This window comes from Carcharodon carcharias, chromosome 18 (assembly GCF_017639515.1).
Source record: "Carcharodon carcharias isolate sCarCar2 chromosome 18, sCarCar2.pri, whole genome shotgun sequence".
NCBI lineage: Eukaryota > Metazoa > Chordata > Chondrichthyes > Lamniformes > Lamnidae > Carcharodon > Carcharodon carcharias.
The window spans coordinates 82,672,864-82,692,555 of record NC_054484.1 but is presented as its reverse complement, the minus strand read 5'-3'; the positions used below and the strand labels follow the sequence as shown (position 1 = coordinate 82,692,555).

The 19,692-nt window shown below is 42.3% G+C and overlaps 1 protein-coding gene across 2 annotated transcripts in view; it reads left to right on the top strand.

The window, feature by feature from the left end:
- The first annotated feature begins 9,648 nt into the window (after positions 1-9,648).
- LOC121290709 (acyl-coenzyme A thioesterase 9, mitochondrial-like) overlaps positions 9,649-19,692 on the top strand; it is a 59,602-nt gene continuing 49,558 nt past the window's right edge. The window contains exons 1-2 of one of the 2 annotated variants that reach the window (XM_041211531.1): positions 9,649-9,726; positions 18,517-18,617. In XM_041211531.1, coding sequence (XP_041067465.1) covers positions 9,710-9,726; positions 18,517-18,617 — 118 coding nt within the window. In that variant the 5' untranslated portion in view covers positions 9,649-9,709. The remainder of the gene's footprint in view (positions 9,727-18,516; positions 18,618-19,692) is intronic. The other variant, XM_041211532.1, reaches the window with a different exon arrangement.

Here is a 19,692-nt window from a genome sequence, read left to right as displayed (position 1 = left end):
GATTCTATTCATTTTCCCTACTACTGATATCAAACCATCAGGTCTGTAGTTCTCCGTTTACTCTCTCCCTCCCTTCTTAAATAGTGGGTTACATTTGCTACTTTCCAGTCCACAGGAACCTTTCCGGAACCTATAGAATTTTGAAAGATAACTACCAATACATCCATTTACTCTATAGCACCTCCTTCAGCACCCTGGGATACAGCTTATTTGGTCCAGGGGATTCATCAACCTTAAATCAAATTAATTTTTTGAGTACTACCTCTTTATTAATACTAATTTATTTCAGTTCCTTATTTTCACAAGTCCCTTTGTTCTCTAGTGTTTCTGGGAAAGTTTTGGTGTCTTCCTTCATGAAGATGAGTACAAAATTATTGTTTTGTTTCTCCACCATTTCCCTATTCTCCATTATAAATTCTCCTGTCTCCACCTGTAATGTACCCATTCATCCTTGCTGATCTTTTCCTTTTCAAATGCCTAAAGAAGATTTTACAGTCTGCCTTTATGTTAATTGCTAGCTTACATTCATATTCTCTTTTCTCTTTCTTTATCAGTTTCTTGGTTATCCTTTGCTGGTTTCTAAATTGCTCCCAATCGTCGCTATTTCTGGTATCCTTATAAGCCACTTCATTTGATGTAATGCAATCTTTAATTTCTTTTGTTGATTCACCTTTTCTGCTGGGATTTTGTGTCCTAGAGGAATGTATATCTTTTGTATACCATGTATAACTTCTTTAAATACTAGCCATTATCTGTCTACTGTCAAATCTTTTACTGTATTTTTCCAATCCACCATAGTCAACTTGCCCCTTATACCTTCATAATTTCCTTTGTTCAGACTTAGGACCTTAATTTCAGAATGAACTATATCACTTTCAAACTTCATGTAAAACTCTATCATATTATGGTCACTATTTCCTAATGGCTCCTTTACAGCAAGCTTATAAATTAGCCCTTTCTCATTAGATAATAATAAATACAAAACAGCTTGATCCCTGGTTGGTTCCTCAATTTACTACTCCAGAAACTCATCTCGGGCACACTTCAGCAATTCATCTTCCATGATATTAGTGCTAATTAGGTTCACCCACTCTAAATTGAAGCTGCCCATTATTAAGTGCTACCCACTTCCTTTTCTCCTCTGTCTATCCTTTCTAAATGATGAATATCCCTGAGTATTCAGTTCCCAGTCCTGGTTACCCTGTAACCACTTCTCTGTAATGGCAATTGAATCATAACAATTTACCTCTATTTGCGCCTTCAAATCATCTATCTTGTTGCGAATGTTACACATAGATTGCCCTTAATTTTGTCTTTTTAACATTTTTCCACAGTCTGATCCTATTTGATGCTTGCCTTTGTTTTGTTTGCCTTCTAATTTCGCTTACTACTTTTCTACTTCAATATTTATTAAATAATCCTCAGTGTGCTAAGAATTATGCTGACAACCAATTTAAGATTGTCAGTCAGGTTACCATGTGGTGCATTTGCGTGTACTGGAAGCTACATATATTAATACACAGGGCTCTGTTCTTTGCAGACAGAAAGAACATAAACATATTGCGCCTGTTTCAGCTAAACAAAATAAGTGTCAGCCATTCGCTGACTCATTCCTCAGGGCAATGTCTTGACCAATCAGGGTCAAGCAGCCTGGTTTAAATTTCAAATAATGCTTGGCAGTTAACAGTCAGTCACTATCAATTGTTACATGGCAATGCCTCTACCAATCAGAGTTCACTTGCCAGCACTCTCTTCTCATATAGTATAACTTGTTGTTTTCCCCTTATATTGGTCTTCTTGTGAAGTGTCCTGATGAGTGCAAGAAGAAAAGCTTCAACAAGTCTCTTTTTTCAGCAATACTCAAGTTCTGTACTACCAAATGACTATTTTCTACTTCCTGTGACCAGTTTTGCTTCCCCTCCAATCTGAGCTCCCTCTCAGATTCCCAACCCCCTGCTAATCTAGTTTAAACCCTCCTCAACTAGCAAATCTCCCCGCAAGGTTGTTAGTCCCAGTGCTGCTAAGATTCAACTCATCCATCTTGTACAGGTCCCATCTATCCCAGAACCAGTCCCAATGCCTCAGAAATCCGATGAGCTCCCTCCTATGCCAATTCTCCAGCTATGTGTTCAATTGCTCAATCCTCCTATTCCTATGCTCACTAGCATGTGGCACTGGGTGTAATCCTGAGATCACTGCTTCTGAGGTCCTACTTTTTCATTTCTTTTCTAACTCCCTAAAATCTGCTTTCAGTATCTCATCCCTCTTCCTACCTGTTTTGTTGATACTAATGTAGGCCATGACCTCTGGCTGTTCACCCTCCCCAAGAAGAATGCTCTGTAGCTGTTCTGTGACATCCTTGATCCTGGCACAAGGGAGGAAACATACCACCCTGGAGTTGCATCTACAGCCGCAGAAAGCCTGTCTGTTACCCTAAGTAATGAAGCCCCTATCACTATTGCTTTTCCATACTTCTTCCTCCCATCCTGTGCAGCTGAGTCACCCATGGTGCCACGGACTTGGCTCTGGCTGCATACCCCTGAGGAACCATCTCCCTCACCAGTGTCCAAAATGAAAAACTGATTAGCAAGTGAGTTTCACTTTGAACAATGAGGTAATGTACCTTGACAAATATTATGAATAAAGTATATTTTTGCAGTGAAAATGGTGTAGGTGATAGATATATGGGATGCACATGAAGCTAGGATTGGTGGAGTGCACAGATCCTGGAGGTTTGTCAGACTAGAGGAAGTTATGAAGATGAGGAACAAGGAGAGGTTTGAACACAAGAATGAAAATTTGAAATTTATGAAATTTCTGGAGCAAGAGCCAATCTAGGCCAGCAAGCACAAAGTGATGGAAGAGCTAGGCTTGGTATGAGTTGGAATACAGACAACAGAGTTTTAGACAAGATTAAATTTACAGAGATGGGAAGACAGGAGATCAGCCAGGAAGGCATTGGAATAGTTGAGTCTGGGAGAAACAAAAAGCACGGATGGGGGTTACAGCCACAGATGGGCTGAGATAGCAGTGGAGATGGGTGGTGTTACAGAGGTAGATCTAAGTTGTGATCGTGATGGAGAGGGCATCGGGTCAGAAGCTCAACTTAGCAAATCTCAGATGGCAGGGCTGGAGGAGGTTACAGAGATAGGGACCTCCACCGCTAGCTCCCAAATCCACCCAAAAGCAAAATACCTGGAAATCTGAAATAAAAACCGAAAATGCTGGAAATGCCCGGCCGGTCGGACAGCAGCTGTGGAGACAGAAAAACAGAATTAACGTTTCAGGTCAGCGATGAAAGGTCATGGAACTGAACACTAACTCTGTTCTTCCCAAATCCATGTCCATATGCCCAACTTTCCTGCAACTCCCTGTTTGAATCTATCCAACAGGTTTCCATCACTCCCATGGCACCAAAATGGCCCTAACCAAAGTTACAACTATAATTTCTGTGACTGTGATCATGGTACCATTATTCTTGCTCATTTTCCTTGACCTTTCTCCCATCTTTGTCCTGACTGACCACACCATTTTCATCCTCCGCCCCTTCTCTAGTGTACAACTTGTTGCAACTACCCTTGTTTGGTTCCATACTTACCTATCTGTGCATAGCAACTGCATCTCCAGTGGAATTGTACTCAACCACAATCTGTAAGCTCATGGCCCGGCACATTCCCCACTCTACCATTACCACCAAGCTGGGGGGGTCAACACTGGTCAATGAAGAATGCAGGAGGGTATGCCAGGGGCAGCACCAGGCATATCTAAAGATGAGGTGTCAACCTGGTGAAGCTGCAATACAGGGCTACTCACATGTCAAACAGCGGAAGCAACAAATGACAGACAGAGCTAAGCCGTCCCACAACCAACTGATCAGATCTAAGCTCTGCAGTCCTGCCACATCCAGTCGTGAATGGTAGTGGACAATTGAACAACTTACTGGAGGAGGAGGCTCCACAATATACCTATCCTCAATGATGGGAGAGCCCAGCACATCAGTGCAAAAGACAAGGTTGAAGCATTTACAAGAATCTTCAGCTGGAGGTGCTGAGTGGATGATCCAACTCAGCCTCCTTCTGAGGTCCCCAGTATTACAGATGCCAATCTTCAGCCAATTTGATTCACTCCACGTGATACTAAGAAATGGCTGAAGGCACTGGATACTGCAAAGGCTATGGACCCTGACAATATTCTGGCTATAGTACTAAAGACTTGTGTTCCAGAACTAGCTGCTCCACTAACCAAGCTGTTCCAGCACAGCTACAGTACTGGCCATTTACCCAGCAATGTGGAAAATTGCCCAAGTATGTTCCAAGCACAGAAAGCAGGACAAATCCAATCCGGTCAATTACTGCCTCATCAGTCTACTCTCCATCATCAGTAATGTGATATAAGGGGCCATCAAGAGTGTTATCAAATGGCACTTACTCAGCAGTAACTTGCTCATTGATGCTCAGTTTGGGTTCCGCAAGGGCCACTCAGCTCCTGGCCCCATTACAGCCTTGATCCAAACATGGACACAAGAACTGAACTGAACAGGTGAGGTGAGAATGACTGCTTTTGAGATCAAGGCAGCATTTGACCGAGTGTGGTATCAGGGAGCCCTAGCAAAAGTGGAGTCAATGGGAATCAGGGGGAAAACTCTTGGCTGGTTGGAGTCATACCTAGCACAAAGGAAGATCGTTGTGGTTGTAGGAAGTCATTCATCTCAGTCCTGGGTCAACACTGCAGGAGTTCCTCAGAGTAGTATCCCAGGACCAAACATCTTCAGCTGCATCATTAATGTCCTTCCCTCCATCGTAAGGTTAGGAGTGGGAAAGTCCTCTGATGATTGCACAATGTTCTGCACCATTCGTAACTCCTCAGATGCTGAAGCAGTCTGTGCTCATATGCAGAAAGACCTGAACAACATTCAGGCTTGGGCCGCTAAGTAGCAAGTAACATTCATGAAAAACAAATGCCAGGCATTGACCATCTCCAACAAAGAGAGAATCTAATGATCTCCCATTCACATTCAATGGCATTACCATCACTGAATCCCCCAATATCAACATTCTGGGGGGCTACTATGGCCAGGAACTGAATTGGACCAGCCATATAACTGCTGTGGCTACAAGAGCAGGACAGATGCTGGGAATTCTGTGGCGAGTAACTCACTTCAAAGCCTGTCCACCATATACAAGGCACAAGTCAGGAGTGTGATGGAATACTTCTAAACCTGCGATCTCTACCACCTAGAAGGACAAAAGGAGAAGATGCATGGGAACATCACTATCTGCAATTTCCCCTCCAAGTCACACACCATCCTGACTTGGAACTATATCGCCGTTGCTTCACTGTTGTTGGGTCAAAATTCTGGAACTCCCTTCCCATCAGCACTGTGGTGTACCTGCATTACATGGACTGTAGCAGTTCAAGAAGGCGGCTCACCACCACCTTCTCAAGTGCAATTAGGGGTGGACAATAAATGCTGGCTAGCCAGCAATGCCCACATCCCATGTCTATAAACCTTATTTTCTGTTGACACAATTTTGGTCACTCATCTGTTGACATTGCCCATCAGCTGCCCAAATCCTGGCTTTTGCCAAATCCTGCTCAAATATCATCCCAGTGCTTGCTCTCTGGTATTGCTTTCCCGTCCAGCAACAACATGACTTTAAAATTTTCACTCTTGTTTTCAAAATTCTCCATGGCCCTGTCCTCACTATCTTCTTAATCTCCTCCGACCCTTCAACACCCCTGAGATCTCTACAGTTCTCCAATTCTGGTCTCATGAGCACCCCAATCTTAATGGCTCCATCATTGTGGTCTTGCCTTCGGCTGCCTAGATCCTGAACTAATTCCCTCTGTAAATCTCTCCCTCCTTCTTGAAGTCATTCTTTAAAATATGCCCCTTTAACACCTGCACTAATGTCCCCAGATGCAAGCTTCGTACCAAATTTTCTCTTATACTCCTCTGATGTGCCTCGGGACGTTTTTACCATCTTTAAGGCAACAATATAAATGCAGTTTTATGTTCAATTTTTTGCTTTGCTAACAGTCGCCATGTAGGTGCAGAATCTGGCTCTGGAGAGAAAGGTTTTCCCAACTCCATCACCACCTTGTTTGTAAAAAGACAACTTATATTCATCAGCTGACCACTGTGGCTGAGGTCAAAGGACAGTGATGGGCAACAATAGTGGTGTGGGTGTCCCACTGTAAGGTACTTACCCGAATGATGTACATGGTTCTATAAATGGCTGGCGGGTTACTGGAGTGTTAGGATCCTGGAATACAATTTTTTAAAATGAAACTACTTGTTCCACGTTCTCATACTTTCCTATCTGTTACAGCTACAACATTGCACATTGAACATTTTGGCCTAACAATATCTTTGGACAAATATTGATTGTTACTAATTCGTCCAAAGACAAGACCCAAAAGATAACCCTGCTCTTAAAATTACTGATATTAAATACTGACATTGTCAGGTGGATGTAAAAAGATATCATGGAAAGGAAGACTTGTATTTATATAGTGCCTTTCACAATCTCAAGATATCCCAAAGTGCTTTCCAACCAATTAAACACATTTTTTTGAAGTGTAGACATTTTAGCTATGTAGCAAGCCAATTTGCACACAGCAAGTTCCCATAAACAGCAATATGATCTGCTAATTGAGTTGGCCCACAGTGCCACAGTCTCCACCACAGATAGGTCCTGAATCCACCCCAGCTGGAACAAGGATCAAACCTCATGTTGTAGAGGGCACCAATCTGATCCACAGCAACCAGCTGAGCCAACGAGCCTCCCAAACCAAGGAGACCAAGGTGCCATGGCAACATACACTTTTATTTGCACACAGCAAGTTCCCATAAACAGCAATATGATCTGCTAATTGAGTTGGCCCACAGTGCCACAGTCTCCACCACAGATAGGTCCTGAATCCACCCCAGCTGGAACAAGGATCAAACCTCATGTTGTAGAGGGCACCAATCTGATCCACAGCAACCAGCTGAGCCAACGAGCCTCCCAAACCAAGGAGACCAAGGTGCCATGGCAACATACACTTTTATTTGCTTGTTAAAGCCTGGAGCTATGGATGGTGATGGTAGAGGCTCCACTTTTCTTTCCATCATATGGCTGACCAGGAGTCTCTCTCATTCTTACCACCTGCCATTGAGGTATATTGGAAGGATTTGCAGATCGATACTCAGCCTGTTTGGCCACATTATCAATGCACCTTCTTTGGCCATCAAGCCCTGGTGATGGGACCTGAACCCGGAGCTTCTAGCTCAGACACAGGTACACTGTCCACCATGCCACAAGCCTCCTCAGCAAAGTGATTAATGACCAGATAATTTGCTTTCTTTTAAATGATGTTAATTTAGGGGTAAATATTTGCTAGGAGGCTTTGCAGAACTCTCTTACTCATCATTAAAATGAAGTCATGGGGTCTTTTGCTGACAGGGCAGACAGTTTAACGTCTCATCCTAAATTGGCATTTCTGGCAATACAGCACTCTCTTCGTACCATACAGAAGTGTCAGCCTAGACTTTTTGTTTTCAAGTCTTTTGAAGAATGCATGGGAAGTGCCTTTGCCAACATTTACGCTTCAACCAACAATAAAATAGATTGACTAGTCACTCTCCTCATTGCTGTTTCCTTAGTTCATTGTTCTCCTATTAGAGAATGATAATTTGGAAACCCAGTAGTGCTATAAAACTTTGAGAAAGAAACTCATCTACCAGTTATTCCTTTAGGGGAAAAGCAAAATACTGCAGATGCTGGAAATCTGAAACAAAAACAAAAATAGCTGGAAAAACTCAGCAGGTCTGACAGCATCCGTGGAGAGGAATACAGTTAATGCATGACTCTTCATCAGAACTAAAGAAAAATAGAAATGAGGTGAAATATAATATTCCTCAGTGCCATGCACCGCCATATGAACACACTTGACCTCTCCCTCCAGCAGCACCGCCGCACCCTTTTTCAAAGCTGCACGTGCCCCCAGTTTCATTTTATTCCCACCCCCTTTCTGTTTCTTCCCCCTTCCTTTTGTTTTTTTCCAATAATTTATATAGATTTTTCTTTTCCCACCTATTTCCATTATTTTTAAATCTTTTATGCCCTGCTAGCCTTTCCACCCCACCCCCACTAGAGCTGTACCTTGAGTGCCCTACCATCCATTCTTAATTAGCACATTCATTTAGATAATATCACCACCTTCAACGCCTCTATGTTCTTTTGTCTGTGACATCTTTTGATTATCTGCTCCTATCACTGCTTGCTTGTCCCTACAACCACACCCTCCCCACTTCTCTCCCTCCGCGCCCCACCCCCACCTTAAACCAGCTTATATTTCACCCCTCTCCTTAGATTCACTCAGTTCTGTTGAAGGGCCATGAGGACTCGAAACGTCAACTCTTTTCTTCTCTGCCGATGCTGCCAGACCTGCTGAGTTTTTCCAGGTAATTCTGTTTCTGTTTTGGATTTCTAGCATCTGCAGTTTTTGTTTTTACCTGAAATATAAGCTGTTTGAAGGGGGTGGGACAGGTAGAGCTGGATAGAGGGCCAGTGATAGGTGGAGGCAAAGAAGAGATTCCCAAAGATGTCATAGACAAAAGGACAAAGGGGTGTTGACAGTGGTGATATTAACTCTACCTGTCCCACCCCCCTCAAACAGCTTAAATTTCACCTCATTTCTATTTTTCTTCAGTTCTGATAAAGAGTCATATGGACTCGAAACGTTAACTGTGTTCCTCGCCGCAGATGTTGTCAGACCTGCTGAGTTTTTCCAGCGATTTTTGTTTTTGCTTCAGTTATTCCTTTATTATTGCCTGTTTGGCTCAGTTAGTAGCCCTCTTACCTGAGTCAGAAAGCTGTGGGTTCAGTTCTCATTTTAGGCTTTGAATGCATCATCCAGGTTGACAATCCAAAAGAGTACTGAGTATTAAACTGAGGGCAGTCTGCCTTTTCTGAATTAAGATTCTATAGTATAATATGAAGACCATGTTGTCCTGGTGAAATTTCCCTCGACAACACCACCAAAGCAGAAATTGGGTGAATTTGTATGAGGGTTCTACTGCTGAAATCATGGGGGATAGGCAAGAGAACCTTTGTGTGTGCAAGATTTTTTCGCTATGCGAGGGATTCATTTTTGTTAAGTGCTTTGGGGATGGTTTGTGGTACAGTGGGTTTGAGTCCCACTCCAGGATTTGTTGGCCAAGGAAGGTAACTTCATAATGTGGCCAAACAGGTTGGGTATCCTTTGAACACACGCCAATGGCAGGTGGTAAGAATGGGAAAGATTCATGATTGGCCCAATGTGATGGGAAAAACACTATCCACAACTCCAGACTACAACATGCATGTAAAAGTGCATGTTGCCACAGCAACGCAGGCTCTCTGAGTGAATTGTCCAACGCCATCAATTGTTTTAGGATTACTCTGCAACTGGATCATTTGCTACAGTACTGGTTTGATGTTTTTCACAGCTGTCTTGTATTTTGGTGGACAAATCGAAAGAGCAGACACAAGATAGCGCTTCAGTTGGCTGCAGGAGGAGAACAGCCTTGATGTTGAACCCACGTGACTGGTGTGATTGACGGCAGAGCTGGCGTCCCGATGACATCAGGAGGGGGTGGGGCTGCGCGATGACATGAGCAGGGCGGCTCCGTTTGTCGCGGGGGGACTGTGTGGAGAAGGTGGTGTCCACTCGCCAGGGCGTCATGTACACGAGGCTCAGGTGGGTGCCGGCCGCTAGCGGGCCGGGATACTGCTCAGTCTGGAGAGAGGGGTTTTCACCCGGGCGGTTGATGGACTCACTGACCGACCAGATGAACATTCCCCCCTGGGGCGGATAGGCCAGGATTTCAGTTCTGGGATTGGGGATGGGTGTGTGTCTCAAATTTCCTGGTAGGACTGAACCAGTAATCTGAGGCGGGTGAGGCATCCCCACCACATATTAGCTTTGTGTTCAGAGGCAGCACATAAAGCTGCTTTTTGTACCTTTTCAGATGATCAAAGTGGGTATGTGGGTTTTTTTTAAACTGTGCTGACTGTGGTTAGAATCCCTTTTTAAAATCATTTTTCCAAAGGGCCATGATGCTCACTTTAGTTGGTGTGGTAACCATGCCATGACGCCATGATTTCAGCTGTTGCTGGAGTTATTACTTTGTGGGGCAATTAACTTTCATTTCATATCACACTTCAGATGCTTGGACAGAAATTATTTTGTGCTGGAAATATTTTATCAGCTGTGGCTTTGTTATAAATTCAAACCCCACGTCAGAGACTCCAGCACAAAATTCTGACCAGCACTCAGATGCAGTACTGAGGGAGTGTCAAACTGTTGGAGGCACTGTTTTTTGAATGAGATATTCAACTGAGACCCCTTCTTCCCCTTCACGCTCAAAAATAAAATCTCATGACACTATTTGATGAAGAGCAGAGGTGTTTTCCCTGCTGCCCTGGCCAATATTTATCACTCAACTGACATCATAACAAATCGAAAACAGAATTACCTGGAAAAACTCATAACAAATCGTCTGGTCTGTTATCTTGTTGCTGTTCATGGGAGCCTGTTGTATGCAAATTGGCAGTCTACAGCAATGACTGGACTTCAGAAAAGACTTTATTGGTTGTAAAGTACTTTGGAATGTCCTGCGGTTGTTACAGTCCTATATAAATACAACAGTTTTTTTTGTATTGTAGTGTCCTCTGTCAGTGTTTGTAACCAGGAAGATAAATTTTTAAAAATTTATTCTTACATGGGATGTGAACGTCACTGACAAAGCCAGTGTTTGTTGCCCATCCTTAATTGCACTTTATCTGAGTAGCTTGTTAGGCCATTTCTTAGGGCAGGTAAGTCAACTACATTGGTGTGGGTCTGGAGTCACATGTAAGCCATATCAGGTAAGAACAGCAGATTTTCTTCCCTAAAGAATATTAGTGGGGTTTTACAAAAGTGATAGTTTCATGGTAGGAAGAATAAAAAAGCGATTGCAGAGCTCTGAGATGCAAAGGAGTCTCGGTGTCCTAGTGCATGAATCGCAAAAGGTTAGTATGCAGTACAGCAAGTAATTAGGGAAGCTAATAGAATGTTATTGTTTATTGTGAGGGGAATTGAATACAAAAGTAGGGAGGCTATGCTTCGGTTGTACAGGGCATTGGTGAGACTACATCTGGAGTACTGTTGGTCTCCTTATTTAAAAAAAGATGTAAATGCAGTAGAAGCAGTTCAGAGAAGGTTTACTAGACTAATACCTGGAATGGGCAGGTTGTCTTATGAGGAAAGGCTGGACAGTTTAGCCTTTTATCCACTGGAATTTAGAAGAGTAAGAGGTGACTTGATTGAAACATATAAGATCCTGGGGTGTCTTGACAAAGTGGATGTGTAAAGGATGTTTCCTCTTGTGGGAGAATTTAGAACTAGGGGTCACTGTTTAAAAATAAGGGGTTGTCCATTAAAGACATGAGGAGAATTTTTTCTCTGAGGGTTATGAGTCTTTGGAATTCTCTTCCTCAAAAGGCAGTGGAAGCAGAGTCTTTGAATATTTTCAAGGCAGAGCTGATAAGCAAGGGAGTGAAAGGTTATTGGGGATAGGCGGGAGGTTGCAATCGGATCAGCCATGATCTTATTGAATGGCAGAACAAGCTCGAAGGGCTGAGTGGCCTACTCCTAATTTGTACATATGTTCGTATGTCACCATTACTGAGACGAGCTTTCAATTCCAAAATTCTTGTTAATTGAATTTAAAGTTCACCAGCTGCCATGGTGGGATTTGAACCCCTGACCCCAGAACATTAGTCTGGGCCTCTGGATTACTAGTCCAGTAGCATTGTCATTACGCTACTGTGTTCCCACAAATGATGCAATATATAATCTCCCTTTTTTTTGGAAGGTGCAGTTGACTTCCTGAAATGCAGCATATCTTCTCAGGAATTTGTCAGAAATTGATGCTATGTAGCAAGAACATTTGAATAAGATGCCTAAATAATTGCAATAAAATTTGTTTATTGTATTCAATCAAATCTATTCACGCACCTTGTCTTTGAGCAGTAGAAATAGAAAGAAATAAATGCAATTAACAGTTATTCCCTGGGTAGAGCCATAACCCTTATTAATCCTTCTAATCCTGGCTCTACAAGTTAAGGAAAGCACAAGCATTTAATAGACCCCTCGGCATGCAAACTATTTATATAATGGCATGACAGGTGCTATTGTGAAAAAGATCTTTAAAAATGGCAAATTTCCAGATGAAAATTTGCTTACCATCTATGACGTAACAGTGTCAGGTAACGCTTACACCTGAGTCAGAAAGTTGTGGGTTCAAGTTCTATTCCATAGCTTCACACAAGTCTTAGTTGAAACTCCAGTGCAGTACTAAAGGAGTGCTGTACAATGAGAAGTGCCATCTTTTGGATGATTTTTTTACTTTTCATGCAATGTGGGTATCGCTGGCTAGGCCAGCATTTATTGCCCATCCCTAATTGTCCTTGAGAAGGTGGTGGTGAGCTGCCACCTTGAACTGCTGCAGTCCATGTGGTGTAGGTACACCCACAGTGCTGTTAGGGAGGGAGTTCCAGGATTTTGACCCAGCGACAGTGAAGGAACGGTGATATATTTCCAAGTCAGGATGGAGTCAGGAGGGGAGCTTCCAGGTGGTGGTGTTCCTATGTATCTGCGGCCCTTGTCCTTCTAGATGGTAGTGGTCATGGGTTTGGAAGGTGCTGTCAAAGGAGCCTTGGTGAGTTCCTGCATTGCACCTTGTAGATGGTACACACTGCTGCCACTGTGCATCAGTGGTGGAGGGAGTGAATGTTTGTGGATGGGGTGCCAATCAAGCAGGTTGCTTTGTCTTGATGGTGTCAAGCTTCTTGAGTGGTGTTAGAGCTACACTCGTCCAGGCAAGTGGGGAATATTCCATCACCTCCCTGACTTGTGCCTTGAAGATGGTGGACAGGCTTTGGGGAACCAGGAGGTGAGTTACTCGCCGCAGGATTCCTAGCCTCTAACCTGGTCTTGTAGCCACGATATTTATGTGGCTTGTTCAGTTCAGTTTCTGGTCAGTGCTAACTCCCAGGATGTTGATAGTGGACAATTTAGTGTTGGTAATTGAATGTCAAGGGGCTATGGTTAGATTCTCTCTTGTTGGAGATGGTCATTGCCCAGCACTTGTGTGGTATGGATGTTATTTGTCATTTGTCAGCCCACGCCTGGAAATTGTTCAGGTCTTGCCGCATTTGGGCATGGACTGCTTCAGTATCTGAGGAGTCGTGAATAGTGCTCAACATTGTGCAATCATCAGCGAACATCCTCACTTCTGACCTATTGATGGAGGCAAGGTCATTGATGAGGCAATTGAAGATGGTTGGGCCTAGGACACTACCCTGAGGAACTCCTGCAGTGATGCCTTGGGATTGAGATGACTGACCTCCAACAACCACAACCATCTTCCTTTGTGCTAAGTATGGCTCCAACCAGCTGAGAGTTTTCCCCCTGATTCCCATTGACTCTAGTTCTGCTAGAGCTCTGTCAAATGCTTGATGTCAAGGGGAGTCACTCTCACCTCACCTCAGGAGCTCAGCTCTTTTGTCCATGTTTGAATCAAGGCTGTAATGAAGTCAGGGAATGAGTGGCCCTGATGGAACCCAAGCTGAGCATCAGTGAGCAGGTTATTCCTAAACAAATGCCACTTGATAGCACTGTCCATGACCCCTTCCAATGATCGAGAGTAGACTGATGAGGCGGTAATGGCCGGGTTGGATTTGTCCTGCTTTTTGTGTACAGGACATACCTGAACAATTTTCCACATAGCCAGGTAGATATCAGCATTGTAGTTGTACTGGAACAGCTTGGCTGGGGGCGCAGCAAGTTCTGGAGCACAATTCTTCAGTACTATTGCCAGACTATTGTCAGGACCCACAGCCTTTGCAGTATCCAGAGCCTTCAGCCGCTTCTAGATATCATGTGGAGTGAATTGAATTAGCTGATGACTGGCATCTGTGATACTGGGGTCCTCCGGAGGAGGCCGAGATGGATCATCTACTCGGCACTTCTGGTTGAAGATTGTTGTATCAAAGAAAAGTCACCTTTAAGGTGGATGTAAATTATCCCATGCCACTAAATTGAAGAAGAGCAGGAGAGTTATCCTCAGTGTCCCAGCCAATATTTATCCCTCAATTAATATCGCAAAATTATATAATCTGGTCATTGTCATATTGCTGGTTGTGGGAGCTTGCTGTGTGCAAATTGGCTGCTGTGTTTCCTGCATTATAACAATGATGACACTTCCATAGAGTACCTCATTGTGTGTAAAACACCTGAGATCATGAAAGGTGCTATAGTGTTTCTTTGTTGATCACATAAGCTCCATTGTCTCACTTCCTACCTGAAGACTGTCTGGGTTGGTTGGCTATGTCACTTCACAATGTGACCACAAAAATAAGTCAACAGGCACAAATCTCACATCCTTCAACCCACATGCATTTTTTTCTTTATTCTTTCATGGCATGTGGGCATCGCTGGCAGGGACAGCCTTTGTTGTCCATCCCTAATTACCCATCAGCTGAAAGGCTTGCTAGGCCATTTCAGAGTCAACCACATTGCTGTGGGTCTGGAGTCACGTGTAGTCCAGACCAAGTAAGGATTGCAAATTTCCTTCCCTAAAGGATGGGAAGTGAACCAGATGGGCTTTTGCAACAATTGATGATAGTTTCATGGTCACCATTACTGAGACTAGCTTTCTAATTCCAGATTTATTAACTGAAATTAAATTCCACCAGCTGCTGTGGTGGAATATGAACCCATATCTCCTGGGTCTCTGGATTACTAGTCCATTGACATTACCACCACACCACCACCTCCCAGAAGCTAAACAGTTGACTAAATTGTACTCTGACACTTTAAATCCTAACGCATCCTAGGAATGAACAACTTTAACCATTTCATTAACTCTAGCTATAGTACAAGCTCAGAAGCCATTTTTAAGTATAAAGGAAGCACTAATATTGATCAATTGAGATTAAATTAAATCAAATCCTAACCCTGTGTGAGTATTCACAATTAAGATGTCTTACAGTCCTCTCTAAAGGTGAAGAATCCCTTTCTGATTCCTCACTTACAATTCGACGACCCCACCATTTTTAGTTTTTCACACTCGAGGTTTAAACTTCTCACTAAACTCTAAGCCCACCAAGCCCTAATTGACGTATTCTACAATTGTTCCCATCTGGAAAAAGAAAATAACTTGAGACAAAAACCTCACCCAAAGTATTAAATTAGCAAATTCAAAGTCATCTGCTCTATGGTTATATCCTGTATTAACCATTTAACCCCACAATTCCTCTATGGTCAAAATTTACAACCGCTCATAAAGCTTCTGTCTGAAGCGTAATCTTTACATGAATTAGTGTAACATTGGGGACCCTAGCAGGTGCCAATATTCGATCCTCAAATTCAGTCATTCTCGTTTTTGTTGTCATTTCTGTCAGGCAAAATGCTAACTATCAAAATATGCAAATGGTGTATAATGCAGCATCTTCATTGCTTCAAACATTAAACTCCATTGATCAACCTGACTGGTGCAATCCAGAACCCTTCTTTTCCCTTCAGTAATGTCTGAAGATGATTCATGTTCCTTGTGTAAATCACCCTTCAACATGCATATTAATTTCACTTTCTATACTCCAGTTTTATCATCAACAGCTAATATTATTCTCAAAGGGAACAACAATTTATATTGCATGAGATTTTGCCAACCAATCAGCACCAATTTCTCATGCAGTATAAATTGTTGTTCCCTTTGAAATTTGGAATTCTTGCAAATCTGTCCTGATGTTTGCTTTTGTTCCACAAGTACCTTTGCAGTTGGAAGCTAGAACTTCAATAAATCAATGCAGTATGTTTTTCCTTTAGCACTGTAATGTGGCAAGAAGAAGTAAAGGGTTAATTATTCCTTTGAGATGGGGAAGAGGCATTGGAATTTGGGGAGGAGTTAGGATAGCAGCTGCAGAGGTGCCACTAAGTTAATAAAAAAAACTTCAAAAATGTTCCAACTGTAACTCAGTAATTCTCCAAAGTTGCCTTTACCTTTTTCAAAGAATTTCATTTGAGCAGTGGCATTATGTAAACTAGTCAAAATTAATCCATACTATTTGTTTTTAACCCAAAAAGTGTGCTTTTTTTAATGAAAGCTCAAAGGCATCCCTTAATCCTCCCACTTCTTTGATGGCACAGTCTTAAAATGAGAGTACAGTATTTTACACAATCCCAAATTGTGTACACAAGGGCCTGAATTTTCACACACACATAGAGGCTCTCCATCTTAGCTGTAGAGGCACAAATTCTGAATTACAACCCTAAAACTGACCCCCACCATTTTTGCGGGGGTTTGGGGGGGGGGGGGGGGGGGGGGGGGGTAGTGGGGGTGGTTTCGTAATAGTACATCCGAGGTTCATGGAGGCAACTGCACATGATAAAGTGCAGTTGCCTTCAGGCTGATCTGATTTTTGCTAGTGGGATGTCCAAAACATGACTTGTGAACTTCAGATTTGGTAGGGGAAAATCCAAGCTCAATGGAGTTCTTTGGAGAGGTAGGGTACCTTTTTGGAGAGGTAAGGTACCCTTCTGAAAATGGTCCCAGGATACCTTTGGAAGAGGTCAGGTGCCTTTTGGGATTCCTAAAATTAGACATGAATGTGCATAAACTCATTGGAACTGTCAACAGGAACTGTTAAGGTATTGAAAGCCCCTGCCCTTTAAATATTTGAAAAAAGCTGTAGCTTTACAGAAAAAAGTGTGCTTGCTATTTCACTCTTGTGTGTTGACATAAGGCTGAGGGCTAGACTTATAACATTGGTGCTGCATGTCTGATTTCATAACCTATCATTATCACAGTGGGGGGCCTGCCAGTTCAGTTTGCTTGGCAGCTCCAAGTGGTTATAAAGTCTTTGAAGTGGGACTATAATCCCTTATAAAAATAAGCTTTTATTTCAAAGCAAGTTAAATGTAATGAATGGGTTTTTAGTCAGTGTTGATTTTTGAAATAGTGAATTCATCAATAGACGAACTTCATTTAACCTCAGCATGGGTCCTGAGGTCTGCCCATGGTGGGTACTGGGTGATTTGGCATGGAGAGTGTAAGCAGAAGGTGAGGTGGGTGGGTGAGTGGCATGTGTTGGCACAGAAGCTATCAAGGGCTGTGGGCATGAGTAGAGGACATCGGTTGGCATGGGAATGTGATACCAAATATGATGGTCAAACATCATAAACTGATATTGTTACAAAGTCCAGATGCATGCAATGTCTTTGAACAGTTGACATACAGAAAAATAACTGTGATTACTCCAACTTTTCCAGAGTAAAGTTGTAACCTTTGTTAATCCTTCTGATCCCAGCTCTACAAATTGTCAAGGAAAACTCCAGATCTTTAAAGGCCCCAAGTCTCTCTCAGTATATTTCCTTGATTCATTATGGCATGAAAATGCTATTGTGAACAAGATTGTCAAAATATGGTTTCTTCAAAAGAGCAGATGAAAACTTGGTTATCATCTGGGATGTAATCAATCATCCAGAGATCTTTTGGCTCACTTCTTATCTTGGTGTCTTGTTTTTAAGAAAGGCTGCAGAAATAAATCAATAGCCATAGCCATGAATTGTACATTCTGCAACCCACATCTTACACCTCAGCAGAAGCTAAACAGCAGTGCCAGTTAAATTGTACCCTGACACATTAAATCTAGAGTACCCAAGGTATCCAGTTCATTATTGTTAACTACAGTACAAATCCACAAGACATTAAGTAAAAGGAAGCTAAAACTTTAATCATATGGATGAGGGGATTGTCCTGTGATGAGAGGCTGAGTAAATTAGGTCTATATTCTCTGGAGTTTGGAAGAATGAGAGGCGATCTCATTGAAATGTATAAAATTCTGAAGGGGCTTGATAGGTTGAGACATGTAAAACACAGGGACACAGTCTCAGGTTAGGGGGCCGATCACTTAGAACTGAGATGAGAAATTTCTTCCCTGAAAGTGCTTTGAATCTTTGGAATTCTCTACCCCAGAGGGTTGAATAAAACTGGGATAGACAGTTCTCAAGGAACTAAGGGATATGGGGAGCATGTGGGAAAATGGAGTTGAAGCCCAAGATCAGCCATGGTCGTACTGAATGGCACAGCAGGCTCAATATTCTACTGCTGTTCCTATTTCTTCTGTTCTTAAGAGATTAAACCAAATCTTAATCTGGCACATACATCTATAAATACCTGGGGATCTTAAAATGCCAATTGCTATGTGCAGTCAGAAAAATAATAATTTACCTTCATATAACATCTTGAGATAGTAAAATGTTTCAAGGCGCTTAACAGCTATGTAATCAGATAAAAAGTTAACCTAGTCAAAGATGCCAATATTAAGATGATGACTGAAGATTTTGTCCAAGAGGTATTTTTAAGGAGCATTTTAAAGGAGGTGAGAAAGTTTAAAATTTCAAATTTTTTCTAAAACTGCAAAATGTGTTTTGTTTTAAAAGGCATTGGATGAACCGGAGTATTTCTTCTGTTCTCGTCAGGTCATGTACCTCCCTATCTGCGAGTCTACATCCTGGGGGATGTTCCCCAGATCTGACTGAAGGTATTGAGCCAGTTATCTTATTTTGGCTACCACAGAGTTTTTCCATAATACAAATAATGAAATGTCTCATCGTCTTGTGTAATAAATATTGATGTCTTTCTCTTTTCAATCATCTAATGGGCCAGTAAAGATCACATGACATCTGCCAGTTGCTCTCCACTTGATTGTTCTATTCATGGCACTTTCTAGCAATCTTATTGGTTGCTGGTAAGCACATGACCAACCTGATTGTTCTTTCTTTTAATTGACAAGATCCTAACCACTCGCTATGTAAAGTGGTTTTTCTTCATGTCACTGTTGTTTCTTTTGCCAGTCACCTTAAATCAGTGTCCTCTCGTTCTTGATTGTTTGCCAATGGGAACAGTTTCTCCCTAACTACTCTGTCCAGACCCGTCATGATTTTGAATTCCTATCAACCTGTCATCTCTAGTCTGTGTTTTCTGTCTGTTAGCTTATCCTCAATCCCATGAGCTCTAATCTCTTGTACGGCACTTTATCAAATGTCTTCTGCAAATCAAAATATTCTACATCCACATCTTCCTCCTTGCCTACTGTGCCAGTTACTGCAATAAATTTGTCAAGTACAATCGATGTTTCATAAAACTGTGTTGACTCTGTCTAAACACATTGATTTTCCAAGTGCCCTGTTACCACCACCTTGATAACTGAACTCCCTTCCTATCAGCACTGTAGACTGCAAGAACGTGTAGCGGTTCAAGAAGGTGGCTCATCACCATTTTCCTGGGGGCAATTAGGAGTGGGCAATAAATGCTGAAATTGCCATAATCCCATGACCAAATAAAAGAAAATTCTCGGAGTGTTGCTATTGGATACTTTCAACTCAGTTGCCATTATTTCAGTTGCCGTAAATCTTTAGATTGCGAAACACTATTTTGTGTTATTGAACACATTTGAAGTCTAGTCACGCTATTGCTGGATGCATATATTGGGGCTATAGTGCCAAAGATTGAGAGTAACTGAAGTCAGTACTGCTGGGCCTGTCTTAGAGCATGAATGGACAAATTCCGTTCAGTCATGAATTGCACACTGTTGATAATATAATTTTCCAATTTAT